At 36.7% G+C, this 19,728-nt stretch overlaps 1 protein-coding gene across 1 annotated transcript; it reads right to left on the bottom strand.

Annotated features, from left to right (window-relative positions):
* Positions 1-499: 499 nt before the first annotated feature.
* Positions 500-18,753, bottom strand: las1l (LAS1 like ribosome biogenesis factor). The gene is made up of 13 exons (XM_023834094.2): positions 18,148-18,753; positions 16,813-16,938; positions 16,147-16,216; positions 15,623-15,704; positions 14,668-14,829; positions 14,412-14,458; positions 8,949-9,058; positions 6,926-7,011; positions 6,632-6,838; positions 5,802-5,949; positions 5,083-5,432; positions 4,759-4,909; positions 500-951 (listed from the first exon to the last, which is right to left on the bottom strand). Exons 1-13 carry the CDS (start codon positions 18,291-18,293, stop codon positions 861-863), a joined length of 1,776 nt encoding a protein of 591 aa, XP_023689862.1. The 5' UTR covers positions 18,294-18,753; the 3' UTR covers positions 500-860.
* Between the last annotated feature and the right edge of the window lie 975 nt (positions 18,754-19,728).

Raw genomic sequence — 19,728 nt, 5'->3', positions numbered from 1 at the left:
TTTTGGGTCATTAATTGTATTAACCACAACAAAGGAACCAAAACAGATGAATGAAGCCTGGTGGCTGAACAAGTATTACTTCTTGGTAATGATCAAAAACCAACAATCTCACCAGATTTCACAACCAACAAATTGCCCATTTTCTTCAGTTACTCCCAAGACTGTGTACGTGTTCAACAATAGACTGGCATCCTGTCACTGGATAGTTTACACACCAATAATCTATGTAGTGTTTTCAATCAATTACGATAAACTGCTCGGTAAAGCATCCCTTGATTACATGGAATAACTGTGTTGTCGCACAAACTTGAAGTTACCAAGGGGAATCAGGAGGAGTTTGGCTGGTATTCCTGTTCGCCGGCTTCCCTTTAGGAGACGACAAAGACGAGCAGCAGACCTTGTTAAAGTTTCTTATCATGGATCATGCTTATTCCCTTTAAGGGCAGTTTAGCGGCTGGTGAGACAGACGTTACCCAAATGTGTGCTGGAAATTCAGGTGTCAACTTATGGAGCTCTTTATTAAAAGACCTTTATTTGATTACAAAAAGTGTCTTGGGGCTTTGGCCTTAAACTGAATAAACCATTTTAAAAGAAAAAAATCTGTATTTTGCCTTGATTGCTGAAGTAGGTGCACAGTTTTATTGTCCAAATAAAAAAAAAAAAAGCCATCCATATACTATCTACAAAAAAAGTCTGACACTGAAAACAGAAAAAAAACAAAACCTTAAAAGAGGAAAGATTGGTACTGTAAACATATTAAACTGTCTTTTAGTTGCTACTTTGAACATTGTGGATTGGGAAATGCAACAGAGAGGAAAAGTTAACTGTTTCATTCGATCACTAAATGGCTTGATCACTATTCAAAACAACTGTAGGCCGGATTTCAATTTGTTGAGGTCATTGTGTGTCCAAAGAGGGCCATCAGAACTGGAACGGATTGGTCCAGAGGTGCTGTGGAGAAAAATAAAAGGTATTCATAAGAACGAAGAAGCATAATCCTGTAAACATTAGTTACATTAGTGATTTTTACATAGATTTTGGTGTGAGCTACAGAATGAATTAAAATGAAAAAAAACATTTACATTACATAAATTTACAAATAAAAATATCTACAAAGCTCATTACTACACATGCTTACATGTAGAGTCTATCTTGAATGTAAAGAAAACATGTTACTAGGCTGAATTTCTAGAGCAAATATTTGAGAACATTCCTTTTATAACTTGTTAAAATAAAATGTATTTACATCTATGCTGATAATTCATGGAAAAAGTGCTGTAAATAAATTTGGGGAACGTCTGAAAACAGTAATCTAGTACTCCAAACATCTCTTTAGACTGGCTAACACAATCCTTGCCCCATCTACACATTATTGCCCCATCTACACAATCTCATCCTTTAAAGATGACTGCTAACTAATACTTATTATTTTAAAGAGACACAGTAGATTTCATTCAGAAAAAGCAGTCATCTTGATTTAAACTTATTTGGAGCAAAGTGTTAAGCGGAGTTACAGTTGGTTAGTGTGTTAATAATTTAAATCTTTTCATTCTTTTAATTACTACTACAATTATTTAAGCTGAGGCATTTAACAAATTTAAATGGAGCAATTCAGGTATCTTCCTCATGCGTATATCAGAAACCCTCCAACATTTTAATATGTGAACATTTCACTGATGCTAAACTGCAGTACAGTTAATCTTTTAATTGTGTTACAAATTTTCAGCATTATTACCATTTTGTTGCCTATTTTTGATTAATGACGTACTGTATGCATGAGCTTAGAAAAACCCACAAATGTCTATTTTAGGTTATTACATGTACTCCGGTTAGTGTGATGCATCCAACCATACCTCATAATTTCTACTCCAACCATACCTCATAATGATACAATTTATCCATCTAATAATGTCATGACATAGTACAGTATAGTACAGTACAGTACAGAACAGACACTCCTCACTTCCTGACCACCCAGATGTATGACCAGCTCTCTGACCAGTTAGTATTGTATACTATATGAGTACTTTGGTTGTGGAAAGGACAGCGCGGCGTTTCAGCATCAAACGTATCATCTCGCATCATCCTTTTCCAGTTTCAGTCGTGTTCCCACAGTCCCTCAGCATTCACCACATTAGGGTTCGCAATCTCCAAGACTACATATTTAGATGACAAATTTGTACTTTATTGTTCACCCCATAGTACAAGATGTTGGCGAAAATAAATAAAAACGATTACCTGCTACATGTCAACATTTATAAATATACTAAATGTTATAAATGGTGCAAAGGTGACATTAAAACAATATCTAAGGATGGTTGACACAAACCCACTACCCACTGCCTGAAATATCGGTAAGGAGCGGCTCCTTGCTTATCGACCTAGTCATAGTAACAGAACACGGTTGTTAAGTGATGAGTATCTGTAATAGTATAGCATGGTATAGTACAGTATAGTATCTCAAAGGGTATACACTGCAGGGCAAAAAAAAGAAGGGGGGGGGGGAAACACTCACTGCACAACATTAAGCTTTGGCCCTTTTTATGCCCAGGTGTACTGCATACACTTTCCATGTTTCAGGCAGCTGAACAGGTAACTTACAGGGAACTTACTTTCAATGGTGGATTTAATTACTTGAAGGTTATTGTTGTCTCCGAAATACTGAAAATCTATCATCCATCATCTTTTTGGAATCATTGTGACAATAGTAATTTTATCAACATAAAACTGTTTCAGTAAACTTGATTTCAGAATGCAGGAATCTTGGGTCATGAAAGAGGAACACAATGTTTCGAAATGTCTGACCTCTTATTTATGCCTTGTGTAACAACTGGTTACACAACGCAAAGAGGTTTACTTAACCACACCCTTTTTAAGGAACTACACTTGTCTAGATACATAGTAACAAGACATTGCAACAAGTATTATACCCATATTTGCAAGGATCAGTTTGAATCACTTACATGGAAGAACTAACTTTATGGAAGTTAAGTTAGTCATCATGCCCATGATTAGTATATTAATGACAACACCACCAGGAATGGTTGGGGCAAACTAAACAAAGCACTCATTTCTGGTAATAGGGGATAGGGTTCAGACTCCCCCCCCCCCCCCACCCCACCACAAGCTTAACCATAATAAGTTGTTACCTATCTTGTTATCTACCTTGTTCCTTGGATGTTTTACATTCAGGTATTTTTATCAAATGCAGATACAAATATCTAAATGTCCCACACTATTTTCTATGTATTGAACTAGTCTATTTATGGCCCCGTTTTTGAATCAGTACTAACAGTCAAAAAAACATCATGGTTGATAATACTTCATCATACAATTGTTTATATGACTGATGCATTTTAACTTTAGTGATTGCAAACAATTAGTGATCATCAAAAGACTACTAATGGGATGGTTATGTCAATCCATTTCAGGTTACTTGCTGATCTATACTTGTATACATGCAATCGAGGGGAATTTCATTCATTATGAAATATGGGAAAGCAGAAAAAAACAAACCAGCAAAATCAAAACTTTACCACTGAAGAAAAAAAAAAAAGCATAATGTGTAAAAATACTTGCAGACTAAAGGACAATGGTTTCCATTTAAAAAAAACTTAAATCTGTATAGTGCAAAGAAGTTTGTGAACCACTGCTTTAGATGGTTTTAGACTGTCCTCATCACGTTTATAAATTATAATTAAATCTGACCTGCCAATCCATTGCTTTCCACAGAGAAAATTAGTACTTAACCAAGCAAGTTTGTATTCCTGTGACAGAGTAAAAATGTTTTAGCAAAACTTTAACTCCCTATGCTATAATGTCTGTACAGTATGTAAGTACAAAAAAGACTGATCTCAATCTAGCTGACTAGTGATGTAAGAACTGTATGTTAGTATTATTAATCACATATCGTCCAGACCTGGAATATACAATAGCTGTTGTTCGAATTCAGTACAAAATAACCTGCCTTACATTGTGATGTCCTTCAGTACCTGTTTTTACACCAGTGAAAGACCAACACTTCGAAGTACAGTATTTTTATACTTTCTTGAAGTACGGTACTGAAGTATGGTGGAAAAGCGCCCAAAGTGAACAGTTTAATAAAGGGTCATTTTTACACTAAAATCATGTTTTAATGTTCATTTTCATTGGTAGCTCTAACCAGACATTAATTTCTCAAGTGGATGAGATATTCCTGCACGACAAGCTGATTTCTGTCCTGCAATTTTGAATTTTGACTTATTTCACTTACCATAGTGCTGCCAAAACCTCACTTACTACCCAGACTCTACTACAGGTAAGTGTGCAAGGAGCAATCTGACAATAACTTGATATTTTAATGCATTTCCATGGTGTCACTACAAATGAATAAGCAAGAATATTATGTCTGACCATACTCTATGCATGACAGGGCTACCCCTCCTCTCTGACTCTAATCCTTGTTATTTTGTGATTCATTAATTTAGCTTTATGCAACTCTTCAATTTCTTTCCAGCTTTGCTCCATAAAAAATAGATCCTTTACTTTAGAAGCTATTAAAAAGAAAGAAAATGAAATGGAGATCTGAGGCCAAATTCCTTAAGAAGAGGAATATTGGAGGAAAAAAAAGCCAAACTATTTTGGCGAGGATTAAGTTTTTTACTTGTACATACTGTATTAATTTTCATACATCAACATAAAATTATATTATTAAATTCCTAACCTCACAAGTCATTTCATGCTATTCAAATAAATAACAGACAGGCCTGAAGTACTTACCTAGTGAAATTGCTGTGCGGGGCAGCTTTGTCAACTTCTATATGCTGGTCAAACACAGACATGGTGGAGTAGTTTTCTGCCATCAGGTATGAAGCATCTTCTGATTGACCTGGGACTTTTCCCAGTGGAAAATGTTTCCACTTCACATTATCTAGCAAACACATACAAAAAGCCTGTTTTTGCATATAAGTTTACTCCTAAAGGAAACTTATAATTGCACATGCACAATGAAACATGAAATGGTCAATGCCTAACATTGAAATCTCCAACTTTGTTTTACATGCAGTGTTTGGAAAACACTTTTGAATGATGTTTTATGCTCACCTACACAGACTTGCCAAGGAGAACCTCTGAGTGCAGCTGCTCTCTCGGCCAGGATTTCTGCACTAAGTTGCTCCTGTAGGTCTTCCGTGACCTCTGGCATGGGCACAGGGATCGACGTGTTCTGCAGTGAACTTAATGTGCTGTCTGGGCACAGGCTGTCACCAGTGGTGCTGTCCTTAGATTTCAGCCACAGCATCTTCTGCAGGCTCTCTAAGGTATACACAGGCTGATTTCCCCTCTCCATAGCTGGAGAACAAGTGAAGTCAGCGCCTTGTGTGTAGATGCAGCAGAGGCGCAGCAGTTTCTTCTGAGTGTCCACAGGCAAAGACGGATCCATGTTCTCCATGATTCTACGTAAAAATTCGTTCATTCATTCACTCACATCCAACCCAGAAGTCTATGAGTACTGCCACTAATGCACGAAGAACACCAACTTAAAACATTGTGAATCTGAATTTATGTAAATGTGAATTGAGCAGATATTCAGATACCGAGATGGTAAATAAAGAGAAGGTGAGAGCAAGTAGTTCTGACACGAATAAAAATTCATCCTTAAGCAAACAAATGTATGCATGTTATTGATTATGGATAGGGGGATGTATGAGACTATTTACTAAGCGTATTTACTCAGGTAGAATGTACTTGCATCTAGCAGAGGAAACCAGTCTAGCTAAACTTAAAAACAAACAATCCTTATACAAAAAGGTCTGAGGACTTACTGCTGGAGAAGATGCGGAGTAGCCAAGCAGGGTGCATCCAAGCAGATCATCAACAGCTTTTTCCAAGGCAATGTAATTTGCTTTGGAAATATCTGGTCTCTGAGCCTTGCCTTTTTCTGGCCCTTAGACGCATTTGTGTTTGGGATTTCTACGGAGATATACAATACTTTTAAAAGATAGATAAGGAATTATATTTCACTGTATCCAATATTTATTTCAGTTTTCAGTAGTTCTTTATGTTGAGCTACTTATTCTCATAGGTGAGTACACTTTGAAAACTAACACACAGTTTTGTTAATAGTAACTGATTGATATCTGATTTTCAGGTATAAAAAAATTTAAAAATTTGCCACTGAGTTAACCCAATAAAGGGATTGTTTTTATACATTGTTTGGACCCTGCGTAATTTAGATAAATTCAATTAACAAATCAATTAACAGGCCCTTATCATCACAGTTAAGTAATTTGAACACAGGGGTATATTAAGTTATAAATAAAGAAATTCTGGAGAGACATCTGGCATGCTTATAACTGTAAATATAAATAAATATCTCTAAATATTTACAAAACTATATCTAATGCTCTGAGCCTCAATGACTCATCCATAAAAAAAAAAAAAGACAGTAGTGGATTATGTTTTTTCATACTCTTACGTGGTGTAATTTTGATGTTAACGTTTATCCCAATATTTTAAAATTAAAATGTTGTTATTTTTAAAGACATCTCCCAGGCCTGATTGGTATTGGCAGTGCTTGTACTCGGTCTGGGAGAATGAAAAAAAGGAACCGACTCATCCTTAGCCAAAACCAACACATGAATGGAGATCTTACGGAAGCTGCTGAAAGAGAAGATCTCTGAAATCCACCCTGCAATGTAGTACGTCCTGTGCTGGGGAAACTCCCTGGAAAGGTGAAGCTCTGCAAACAGTTTCTCCAGGAACAAGCAAACAAAGCAGTGGGTGGACAGTGCCTTAAGCAGCGGCTGCCAGAAGCGAAGGAAGAGGCGGGGGATAGACGGGGCGGTCGGGTCAACCGTGTCTGAAAGGGAATCAGAAACCCGGTGGTGGTCATTTCAAAAGAGTAAGAGACGCATCTTCTTTGGAACACTGGTTTGGCGCGTCTCACCGGCTGGGTCGATGTCCAAAGATTCCAGCTGCTCCGCGGTAGGGACTAAGTATCCATCCATCAGCAGTGTGTCTATTAAAGCATCACTAAACAGAAAATTGCAGAAACAGTCTGATGACGCTCGGTAAAGTACACATATTTTAACACAATTCTAACAGTTATTACAAGCAACAGACCATTACAAAAATCAAGCTATACAAAAATAATAATGTAGACAAAAAGTTGCACAAAAAAATTAGGGGAGCATAAATTAAAAATACAATATCAGTGGAAACATTTAGCAATGGAGGATTGCAACTACATTATATTCTGTTGTGTATTTTTAATCACAGGCAGTAATTATATTTTATACTAGAAAAAAATATGAATAAGAGTTATTTATCTTTCATTGCTGACTGAGCTGCAAATAAATCACTAAGAATTTACACCGTTGCTAACTTTTTTGATATACAATCATTTACTATAAACTAAAAAATACAATAAACAAAACAATTCAGCATATAAATTGAGCATTTCTCTTAACAAGCCTGATTGACCGTCCTTCCTCATTTAAGCAAGTTGAAATAAGTGTCAGTGCAGTTGCAATTTCATAAAGAGCTTGTATTTGGCTCCAGTGCTCACACAAAGTCATGCCTGATAAGCTTAGGCAGGAGCCAAACAGGGCTTCCCCTATATTAATGGAATAATGGTGCTGAGGTTGCAGTGTGAGGACCTGAGTGTGACGAGCTGCTTCATAGGAAAGCACAAAATGTAACAACAGAAGGTCAACAGAGGATAGAAGCAATCAAAAACAATTTTCAAAAAAAAAAAAAAGACATTCACAATCAAAACCCACATTGACATTTTATTCAATAAGGGGAGATATTGTGGATAAACAAGGTTAAAATACGTGGGTTAGTGGTGGTACTGTTTGCAGTTTAAAGTAAATTTTTTGGTAAATATAGTTTTCATTATTATTTCGGTTCACAATTTTTATTGTGTCCATTTTCGTTTCAGTTGTACTTTATGACAACAACACTGGTTCCAAAAAGCCCAATGCTCACACACTGGCACCGTCAATCACCGTGGAATGAGCCCAAATTGTAGCCTAAATGTTTTCTAAAACACATATTCAATGGAAATTCTAAGGTAGCAGGCAGACAGCTTTATGGCTTTAATAAAGGAGCGTATTTAGCAGCTACAACGACAAAGGGTATTAAAAACCTCTCCATACTAATGGTAATTTAATGAACCACCTTCTTATTTTGTGACGATTACAAGTACTCCCATAATTACATAGTGATTTTAAAGAAAAACTTTTGTTATAACAAATTGAAGAATTTTAGAAATCAAAAAGGTAATTTTATTTCTAAAAATGATGCGTCGATTAAAAAATTGATGTCGACCCATCTGCAGCATTGACGTCATCGATTAGGTCAACTAATCGCGGCAGTCCTACATCAATCTAAAGATCTTTAGAGGTTTTGGGAAACAAATGATTGCACAGCTATTCAGGAACTCTTCTTTAATATAACTTTACCCTACTCCCATGTATGAGTGCAATTCACTCCTTTAGCCAGATTATTTATGCATCTACAAGCACATCTTGTACAGTTAGGCCATCCATCCATCCATACATCCATCGATCCATCCATCCATGGATGGATGGATGGAAAACAATAAAAAATAGCATAATGTAATTTTTGTTATCCAATTTTTTTTTCTTCATTTTTCATCCATTGTAGGGAACCAGCAATTCTGGCATTCTGGAGCACACTTGAATCATTTGTAACCTTCTACAAATCATATCTCTGGCATAGAATCCATAAAAATGCCCCCTGTTGAGACAGGTATGCCCTATTTTCTGGCATTACTCCCTGAAGAACACAACATGTTTGTCTGAGCATTACTAAACAGGGCACATATTACAGTAAAGCATTTGAAACTGGCAAATTGCATGCATTCATAAATATCGGCGGATATTTATCGGCGTGATCATCTGGGTGACAAGCAAGAGTGTGAGAAAGCAGATCGATGTACTAACCTGGAATCCATGGCAAAGTCTTTGATTTGAATGAGGATCCAGTGCAAATCTGAGGAAGAACTACACCACTGCTTCTGATCTTTACCCTTTTTATGCAACTTATCAAAAGTCTGTAAAACAATGTGACCAGATATTAGCACATTATTAGCAAGCTCATTTTTAAGCATCTTGCAATACCGTTTATGCCACAAAAGGCTGCTACCCAAACGTAGTTGCATACTCTCTTTACTACAGTCAATTATGTGTGAAAGCACAGATGAAATGCATGTAGGTGAAATGTACTCCCATATGAAGAAACAAATGGATGGAGATAAAGAAAACATAAATATTAAATATAATTATGGCTCTCCCTGTCCTACACTACCCTGTCACAGTGTAGAATACTGGAATAAGCTTGGTTTCATCTTAAAATGACTGGTGGTAGCCAAGTTCGGTTTCCTTTGACTGAGTAATATTAATGGTTTGAATGCAATAGACTATATCGTGATACTTGTGATGTGACAGTTGCAGGTGAATGAAATCCCATGTCAATATTAACATTGTACGTCGTGCAAGTTTGTCAGGGTGGTGCAGTGGCTCAGTGGGTAGTCCTGTCGCCATTTAAATTAATTCTCTGAGGCTTAAGTTCTTATATTCCTAAGAAGCAGCACTGAGATCACCATGTTGTTGCAGTGTTTATCATATTATTATTTAAAATTAACTTAACTTAAATTTTAATGACAGCCTGCCTAGTGCCAGAAACTGATTTTGGGGGAAGGAAAATAAATGAGAAAAAAAGAAAAAGTATTAGATTAAACTGAAGTAAAATATCTGCAAGTATCATTAAAACATCCATAAGTAAGCCTTAAAAGCCTTAAATTTATCCAGCGTTAGTGTTTTTGTAGCAGGTTCCGATCATTAACCGCCGCAGACTGGAATGACAGCAGGTCTAAAGATGTATCAGATTTAGGGGCTTTTACTCTAATGTAAAGGGGAAGCCATGTATTGTACTTGGCCACAGATATTGGCTGCAATAACTGACTTGGATACGGGGTTGAATATCCAAGAAGAGTTTTAAAGTTAAATCTCTGCAGTTAAGTTACACAGAAAATCACTGTGAACAACCAAAGTCATCTGCAAGCTCTAAAGCCCAAAACAAGAAGTTATAAGGCTAGAATAAGGAAGGAGGGTTAGGGGAAAAACATAACCCTAATGATTGCACAATGTTAGCAAGGCAGAAACTGCTTGTTCTTTCCACTTTTTGCCTGTGCCACTGCATTAAACAAGCAAAAAACAAAACAAACAAAGAAACCTCCATATCCTCACACACATGGCTTCCACTCTCACAAGCCCAAACAACTAGGTGACATCACTAGTAAGGCCAACCTGGAGTTATAAATATTGCATCCAGCGAAGATGGGACTTCAGTTATGTATTTACACAAAGAGAGATGACTGTTTAAAGGCACAGTTTGATGCTCAGTGGAATGCTGCAGAAGCATTCCAACAACAAATGTATTCAACCTGTAATGCAGATATGTAGCGTACTCAAGAGCAACCCATTTCTGAGGCTCCCCCTTTCCTCTATCCCATGACACTAACCAGCAGGGAAAACATTTAGAGGAGTTTTTCCCAACCCAGTTCGTGAGGACCCCCCCCCATCTGTGTTTTTGCTCCCTGCCAGACAGCCCACATTTTTGCCCTGTAGGAAGCAGGAAGGAAGCAAAAATGTGGGGTGTCTGGTGGTCCTGAAGGCCTGGGTTGGGAAACATTTGTACAGCATAGACTACTGAAAATAATATACAAAATGTGTTTATGCAGTTTTACGTAAAAACAAAGGCCTATACATGATAAAGTGAACTGGGCATTCATTCATCCATCCATCCAATCTTCTATACTGCTTGTTCCACGTAGGGTTGCTGGGGTTCAGAGCCCATCGCAGGGAATGCAGGGGAAAACCAGAAAACCTGAAGGAAACCCCATGAGAGAGAGTAACACTAACTCCTCAGAGCCAGGGAGAACCACCACGCCACCCCAAAACTGAACACAATCTGGAAATTCACTTTTTTAGTAGATGGGTTTATGTAGGTATTGAATTTAATGGTTCTTAAGGCTTTTTAGTGTCACTTATATGATTTTTAATACCAGAATAGCTACATTCATATCAGGTACACATGGCTAGGCAATTCATCATCATATAAAGTTTAAAGGATTAGAAAATCAAAAGATTCAATAAACTGTAGAAAAGAAACATTGAGAGCAAACATCAGCCTATCACGTCACAGAAAGAAACGCAATTCCACCCAATCACATGGGAGTTTCTCATAAGAGACAGCTCAGCAGCTTCAACATGTTTAGAAAGGAGATGTTGTGGATAAACAATGTAAACAGGCGCCATTTAAAATCCAGCACGCTTCAGAGTGGTGCCATCTACTGTAAACTTGTGCCAACTAAAAATATAACGTTATTTCACCAGTTAAAGCATTGCCATCCAGTCGAACATACAGAATGCAAGCGCTTACAGTCAGAGACCAGCAATTCGGGTTTCCACCTTCAGTCTGAAGATGTAAGGTAGGAGAGGGAAGAGGGACGGAAGGCAGTCAGAGAAAAAAACCCAGCAACAGACTATACTGTCAACGTTTTCTGGCGTTTCGCCCTTCCGGGGTTATTACTGCTAACGGAAACTGAAACTAAAACTAGAAAACATTCTGTGAACTGAAATAAAATAAGACACAAAAATCAAATCAACAACTATAAATATTTTAGGGCTGTCACTATTGATTATATCAATAATTGATTAATCTGACAATTCATTGAGTAATACAATATAATATACTGTACTGTATATATCGCGTTCTGTGTACACGCTGTCATGCATTTGGAAAATGTAGGCACTCCAGTTCACTTAAGCTGCAAGTCTTTTGGAAGTGGAAGAAAACCAGAGGATCCGGCGAAAAAGCACACATAGGGTGAACACGTAAACTCCACAAACACAAAGCGGAGCTGGGCGGCGACAGGACCACCCACTGAGCCACTGAGCCACTGCACCACCCTGACAAACTTGCACGACGTACAATGTTAATATTGACATGGGATTTCATTCACCTGCAACTGTCACATCACAAGTATCACGATATAGTCTATTGCATTCAAACCATTAATATTACTCAGTCAAAGGAAACCGAACTTGGCAAGCTTTGCAATTTTAATAACGGTTCCTTTTCACCATTATGTAGTATGTTTTAAAAAAAAAACAAAAAACTCTAAAGCACAGGTCCAGGCCCAGGAAGTACAAATCCAGACCAAGGTTTCAACCAACAGCTGAGTTCTCTGTGACTCTTTATACTCTCCTGGTTGGTTGTAACAAAACCTTGGTCGGTATTTGTACTTTCTAGACATGAACTTTACTGTTGCTGCTTTTGCATGAGCTCTGCATGCATTCTCTGAGACAATCATAGTCATTCTCGTCTTTGCTGTTGGACTCATAGATCTCGTGGTGTTTGTGGAAAATTAGAGAAAAACAAGTGAAGTAGGGAAAAGCAAACAGGAACTGGTCACAAAAAGACATTCATCTTCCACTGTATGGAAATGTTTTGTATTCCATAGAGATAGGATATTAAGCAGAAGTAAATATTGGCTCTGCTTCGTGTCTGGTGGTACAACGCAAGACAGCACCAGCTTATCTGCCAACTTTTCCCGGCAGGTATGGGAAAGAAGGTTAAAAAAAAAAAAAGAAAAAGTTCATTTACAGGTTGGGCTACATAAAACCTTAACACCCATTGTGTCTAGGCTGAATGACATTTTGCAGACTGCAGAATAGGCTTCCAGATCATATCCATGTCTGAAAAAAATTAGTTTTTTTTTCTAGCCAGAACAACTAAATATTAATTAAAATTTGCCCGTAAAGAAATTTGGAAAACCAAGGGTTGTGCAGAAGTTGCTACCAGCTCAAAATGCTGAACCAATATCTTGTACCAACTTCTGTATATATTTATCGTTGTAAGATTTAGCACATAGAGTACGGGGGCTTGAAATGCAAAAATGATTGGTGTGCATCTCTGTGTGCGCGCTGGATATTAAAAACTGTTTCAAAACTGCCTGGCTTGCTGTGTTTGAAATATTTTACAGCCGGAAAACATTTTTGAATAAAAAGCTAACTTGGTACTGTGGTAAGTTACACTGTGTTACATTAATTTGTTTCCACAATTTTCTTATAAGGTTCCACATAGTTGAAGTGGCATGTGAAAACACACAAACAGAAAAAACTGAAAGATAATGATAAATATAATAGATATAAAATATAAATATATTGTAGAAAGATAATAATGAATATAACCAATTTTGTTTCTGAATATAAACCATCCATATAAGTGATGCTGGCAGTTCCCACCAGGAAGATGCACTCTTGGCTGACACTCTGGCTGCTAATGTGACAGTTGGTGATGTGACATTGTCAATCTTCCCAACTCACGACAATGGCAAACACACTATTACTATAAACACACTATTTACATAAAGACAGAACAGATCTTGTTCATAAACCTGAGGACTGTCTGTACTGCATAAATTTGACCCAAAATGTGATCAGATCTTCATCTAAGGGCTGAGCATAGCTCAGCGGGTTAGAGGACTGTGCCCATGACCATGGGATCAAATCTCATAACTGCCAGAATAAGCATATCACCACTTGTCCTGGGAGTTACCCAAACTTATATCTGATTGCAAGCCCACTGACTGACACAACTGACTATAATTATCCCCTTAACTCATCAGATAATCCTAGAGATTCACATTCTGTCAGACATTTAACGTTTGATTATTCTTATCAATCAATAACTACATAAAAAAATGATCAATTTACTTGGTTGAGGCCTGGTTTCAATATCATTATCAAGGTATCCGGCATGCCATTCGGAGTAATTTAACAGGTGGTCAAACTAACCATACATATAAGTATATGAGCCTTCTCCTCCGTTCAGTGCTTTACAGTTTGGGTAGTCTGCCAGATCTAAAATTTCTCCCTCTAGAACTGCCAGCCGCACATAATTCTTCCAGTTAAATTAAGGGCAAAAAAACTAAGCAGTACCAGTACAATTTAAATTAAAATGTATAAATAAGATTACATGTATTTTATATGTTTATTGTTAAATTAAAAATAAAGACAATTTAGAGACACAAGTTAGCCAGACTGCATGCCATTGAATGGAGGGAGGGAACTGGGGAAAGTGGCCAACAGGGTAAGAACAAATAAACAGAAGAAGATCTGACTCTGTAATCCTGGAGGAGTGGGACACCAGTGTTACCCACTGAGTTTTTTTTCCACCAACTGACAAACTAAAAATGACACAAAGTGTCCCCCAGAAATGGAACAATGTAGTGAAAAATGAAGCATTGCTGAAATATGTAGAAAGCATCCTTTAGAAGGACAAAGCAACCAAAATCTACACAGAGCTGCTTTAAAGAGTATTTTACAGCTGGGAATTACCTGAAACTGTTCATTTTCATAGGAAATCAGTAACTCTCTGGCTTTCTCTGAGAAGAAAAGTAAAAAATCATTAGTTAGATTCATGGTTACAGTGCTTAAAAGTCACATTTAAAATTTTATGACAGTAGTTCTGTTGTAGTTTAATACACATAATACAATGCTTGCCATTCTTAGATGCAAAAACTAAAGTTTCACAGTCAACATATTACACATCTACCCAAAAACTGACTGGTGACTAGTACCACCATATTCTTACTGGCATTGTCTCTTTTTCTTTTTCTTATTGCAAGTTCATCTTCCCCACTGGGGTCCTCCTCGTCCTCTTTATCTGACTGGGAATCCCAGTGTTCATCTAGTTGCCCCCCTAGCTGCCGAGACCAATACTCTTGCTGCAACCAGGCAAGAACGAACTTGCATCCTATAAGCAGGAAATTGAACAAAAGTAAATTACATTCACTCTGCACTCTACAAGTTGTCCCCAGCCAATACAACAAAATACATTCTAATATACAATAGCAAAGCAATTAACAGTAAACAAAGTAAAGGTGAATGGCACTTAAGAATATTACAGAATTAGAGATGTTTTTGAAAACTACAGTAGTTATGTGTATTGGAAAGATTATCAGAGATGTGAACATTTCAGGTCCAGAAAGTAAAAATCCAACCAGCCAACTAGTTGAGTACTCTGTGACTATGACTCTTTATACTTAATTGGTTGGTTGAAACAAAATCTTGGTTTGGACTTTTACTTTCTGGACCTGAATTATCCATCTCTGATTGTAGGTGGCATGAGGGTCTGAGAGCCATTATCTTAACCTCAGAGCAAAAAACAGAAAGACTCACAGTGGCCTAAACACAGGGTAGAGGGGAAGTGGATTTTTTTACTCAACAGTAAATTTTAACATTTGTATTAGCGATACGTTTTCTATTCCGTGTTTTCAATGACTGTATTAGAAAATAAAAATGTATTTCTGAAATAAGAAGTCTTTCTAGATTTCTGACAGAGTATTATAGAACACACATAATATTTAATTATGACTTATTTCCACAAGCTGGTGAGCAAATACCTTCTTGAGCATTCTACAGGAATCAGTAAATCCCAATGGCACAAAGGCTTAAATACAGATTTCCTAACACTACTTAATATGTGCAGTACAATAATAATTTATTTTTCACTAGAAATAGAATGAAATAGAAGAAAACATTCTCACCTTTGCGGCAAAATTTTAAAGTAGGTAACTTGTGGTGGGTTATGTCATGCCTGAGGTTAACAATCCACTCAGGAATGTTCATCTAAAAAAATATTATTTAATATTTTATACATGCAGGCAAAAATATGCACATGTGCACACACAAATGCTCTATTATTAAATTAATTATCCATACATTTTCAAATAAATTGTTATCCTGCTATAGGATCATGTGAGCCAGTCCCAGAAATCAAAGAGTTGACAAGAGTTTGGGTTGGGCAATATATCCATAAAATATCGCATTGTGATTATAAACATTTATATCGTTATCAATCTGAATATAGTGACTGTTGTAATATAGCCTAAACACGTTTTTTTTTAATAATTAAGAGATATAATGCACTATTTTTACACAAATTCCATCAAGGTATAAGCCTGTTAGCATCATTTCACTTAGCATCAAACAGAGCCAGCGTATCACCCTATGTCATGATCTGCTGTTATTTCTTTTTGTTTTTTTGCATTGATAGAGTTAAAATACATACCTTATCAGCTAACCGTCTCAAAGAAGTAGTCACTTTCTTCTGCTTGCGTTCAGTAATCAAATTAACAAATCTAGAACAAATACAATTTTTAATAGACTCAACAGAACATACCCTGTAGTTTTACACACAGTAAATTCAAAGACCATAATTACATTAAGATTACATATCAACTTGAATCATACCTTAGCTAATTAATGGCTCACTGTGAGACAGAAAACTGTTTCAGGTGTATTTGTGCATATACTTTTCATTTAATTGGATCATTTATACAAAAAAACACTAAATTACCATTGAACATGGCATTTATTTGACTTAAAGGCATGCATATAACTTACAAGTAAATAAGGACTCTTCTGATATGTTTGGTTTAATACAATTTGAATGGGGCATTTTTTTTCCTGTCAAAACCTTGATCAAGGGTAACCCAGTAAGAGCCGAAATAAAAAACAGAACTAAAGGTATGAATCCCTTTCATAGAGAAGTAACTCCCCTTCCCTTATAAAACAATGTTCACCATTCCTGTAGATTAATCCCCAAAACAGTAAAGATACATCAATTAAAATGCATATAATATTTTATGCATATAAATTATATACTAGAAAAATCCACAACCTGTCACATGCAAGTTTTTTTTAACAGTAAAAACAAGTGTTAAAAAGATCCCACCTTACAAGAGCTGTTCCATAAAGCAGCACAAGATCATCTGCATCCAGCTGTCCTGAACTGTCCAAAACCTGACATCGCACCAGATCTGCCGTGCTTTCGACAGCAACAGGAGTGCTGCTTCCAAACCTTACAAAAATATGGATTAAAACAAAAAACTTGTTTAACACTCTGCAAGGATGCATTGTGTTGCTACAATTTACTTACACAGTAAATGCAAAAATATACTTGAACATATGAACCTTTACGTTGTAAAATAACTGTAGACCTATTTTTGGGCCACTTTGTAGTTTGACACTAATTGTGATGGTGCCTAATGGAACCTCACATGACCAATATAGAAGTTCTCACAAGCTGCTGAGAGCATTTGTTTGCTATTTTAGATATAATTTTACAACCACTGATAGGTGTAAACTTCATTTGCACTTATATATATATATACATATAGGGGTTAGCCAATGAAACAAACACCTTGTTTTAGACCACAATAATTGATTAGCATGGTGTAGGGCCATTTCTGGCTAATACAGCATTAATTGATCTTAGGAATAACAGATACAAGAACAGTGGCCGGGACAGCATGTGATGCTGGTGGAGAAAAATGTTTCCTGAATTGCTCATATGTTTCTCTTTACGAGAAGCCATCACCACATTATCTGCAGGTTATAATTTTGAAACTGTATTCTGTCAGTTTACTCATACATCTTCCAACTGCTTATCCTTGTTCAGGTCATGAAGGCTGCTTTGGACTATCACAGACAGCATAGGGCCAAACCAAGCGAACACCCAGTATGCATAGTTCACAACTGTTAATTACCCTAACATGGTGAGAACAAGCAGACACTGAAAGTGCAATGCAGCAGTGCTACCGACGGAGCCAGTGTAATCCTCTAAAAAGGTATTATACAAGTGACATCCCGAAATGCTACAACATAAGAAATTCATGGAGTTCTGTTTAACATGCAGCCTCCCACGCACCATACGCATGAGCAAAATATTTAACAGCTCTTATTGCATTGCGTATAATATTGTATGCACTGTACTATATTTCATCATTTGTTTTCAGCCCATCACTAAACTAAGATGCTAAAAGTGACACGTGCAATTCTGGAAATTTTGACCACCCCCCCACCCCCTCTGTTTGAATATTCAAAACCCTTTTTATTTTATTTTTTGCATCTAATATATCGTATCATGTACATTCAACATATACAGATGCACACATAAAAGAATATAGAGAAATTAAAGAGAGAGTGTGTGTGAGAGAGAGAGGGAGAGAGGAGTGTGAAACAATTATATAATGGTAGAACTATCGTTTAATATTATCGTCTTCCTTACCGGCTTTTCCAGGCTGATATTCGCTGCAATGCGTATTTCTGCAGAACAGCATCGTTTGAATATAGATATTCAAGAACCTGGTCCCATTCTGCTTTGTTAATCCATGGCACTACATGGACTAACTTTTCTGATGATTTACTTTTCATTCTAAGTTATCTGGCTAGCCGATATGGCAAGTGTAATTTTTTAAATATACGAAAAGAGATTCAGCTAATCACAAATCTCTAGTTAGCTGGCAACGTAAAGACATAATAGTGAAAAATTTAAGACGGTGGACGGCCACCCAACGACCGGAAATGTGTAGGAGTGTTCCACCTTATTTTAAAACGTGAATGGAAACAAAAATGGTTCCGCACGTCTATAGTTCCTACCCGCACAACATTACAAAGATTCAAGTGGTCTACAAAAAAAAAGTGTGTCAGTCTTATACTTACGATATATATTAAGCAAATTGTCAAGCGGTTAAGATTTCGATTAATCCTAAATTATTTGGAAAATTTAGAATAGAAAGTTGAACGCGTGTGTAGTACGCAACACACGTATTGCGATTTCACCTTAAAGGAACAAATGATTTTTATTGACATTCCTTTTTGTACACCCCGTTCAAAGACAGGATTTACTCATGGCCGGCTCAAGGCATAATCGAACTAAGCGGCTGTTCAGAACCCAGCGGCCACCAGCCCCCTCCCCTTCTGGAACGCGAAGGAAGATGGCAAATGAAAAATAGCTTATTCAATTTTTATTTAGGCCCGAAATTTTTATAAGATTATTTACATAATAACTAAGTATCTCTGAATGCTAAGCAGCGTCCAAAATAAATGTTTTGTAATAGTTATGCCAATGTAGTGTTTGTATATGTTATTGTAATGCAACGCTTACAGAAATACAATCGCATGATGGCAGCATTGCGTAAGAGTTGGTGATGGAGCAAAAAGAACTTATTAGGCCTGTCACGCAGTAGTTTTATCTTGAATGTCTTATTGATTCGTGCATTTAGTAAAATTGAAATTATATCGCTATTGTAATGTAAATAAAAAAGACACTTTATCTTTTCGAACAGGGTATAGGCCTATATGTTATATTTGTATCTACAATCTCCAAAAAGTACCATTTTGACTGTGACTTTCGGGAAGAAATCCAAAATTCTAAATAATATCGCAGCTATCCAATGTTCAGGACTTCTTAAACTGAGGCCTACATCTTTAGTCAAGAAACAAATTTGATCAATTAATGTATATTCACCCAACCTCTATTGCGACATCTGCAAAATGCTTTTTGTGTGTGCAGCAAAAGTTTCTCATTCGGTGTGGTTCAGCAACCACTAGTGAACAACTTCGCCTCGTAAATATTCTTGTTTAAATGTTAATCGCAATGCTGTTCAGGTAACGCATTATCTTAGTGCGTTAATGCCTTTGAAATGGCGTTGGCTGACCTAAATGAGGAAGAGAATCTAAGTTCTTGAATACTGACATTTGGCAAATAAAGCGACGAAGTTCAGTTGTGCGTGTAAAATGAAAATTAAAGAATTATTATTCCTGATAGTTACATTAAGTAAACGCATAGTTCCTTCTTATGTCAGAC

Source organism: Paramormyrops kingsleyae, chromosome 18 (assembly GCF_048594095.1).
Source record: "Paramormyrops kingsleyae isolate MSU_618 chromosome 18, PKINGS_0.4, whole genome shotgun sequence".
In the NCBI taxonomy this organism is placed as follows: domain Eukaryota; kingdom Metazoa; phylum Chordata; class Actinopteri; order Osteoglossiformes; family Mormyridae; genus Paramormyrops; species Paramormyrops kingsleyae.
The sequence above is the reverse complement of the archived record's forward strand: the minus strand, read 5'-3'. Positions and strand labels throughout refer to the sequence as shown.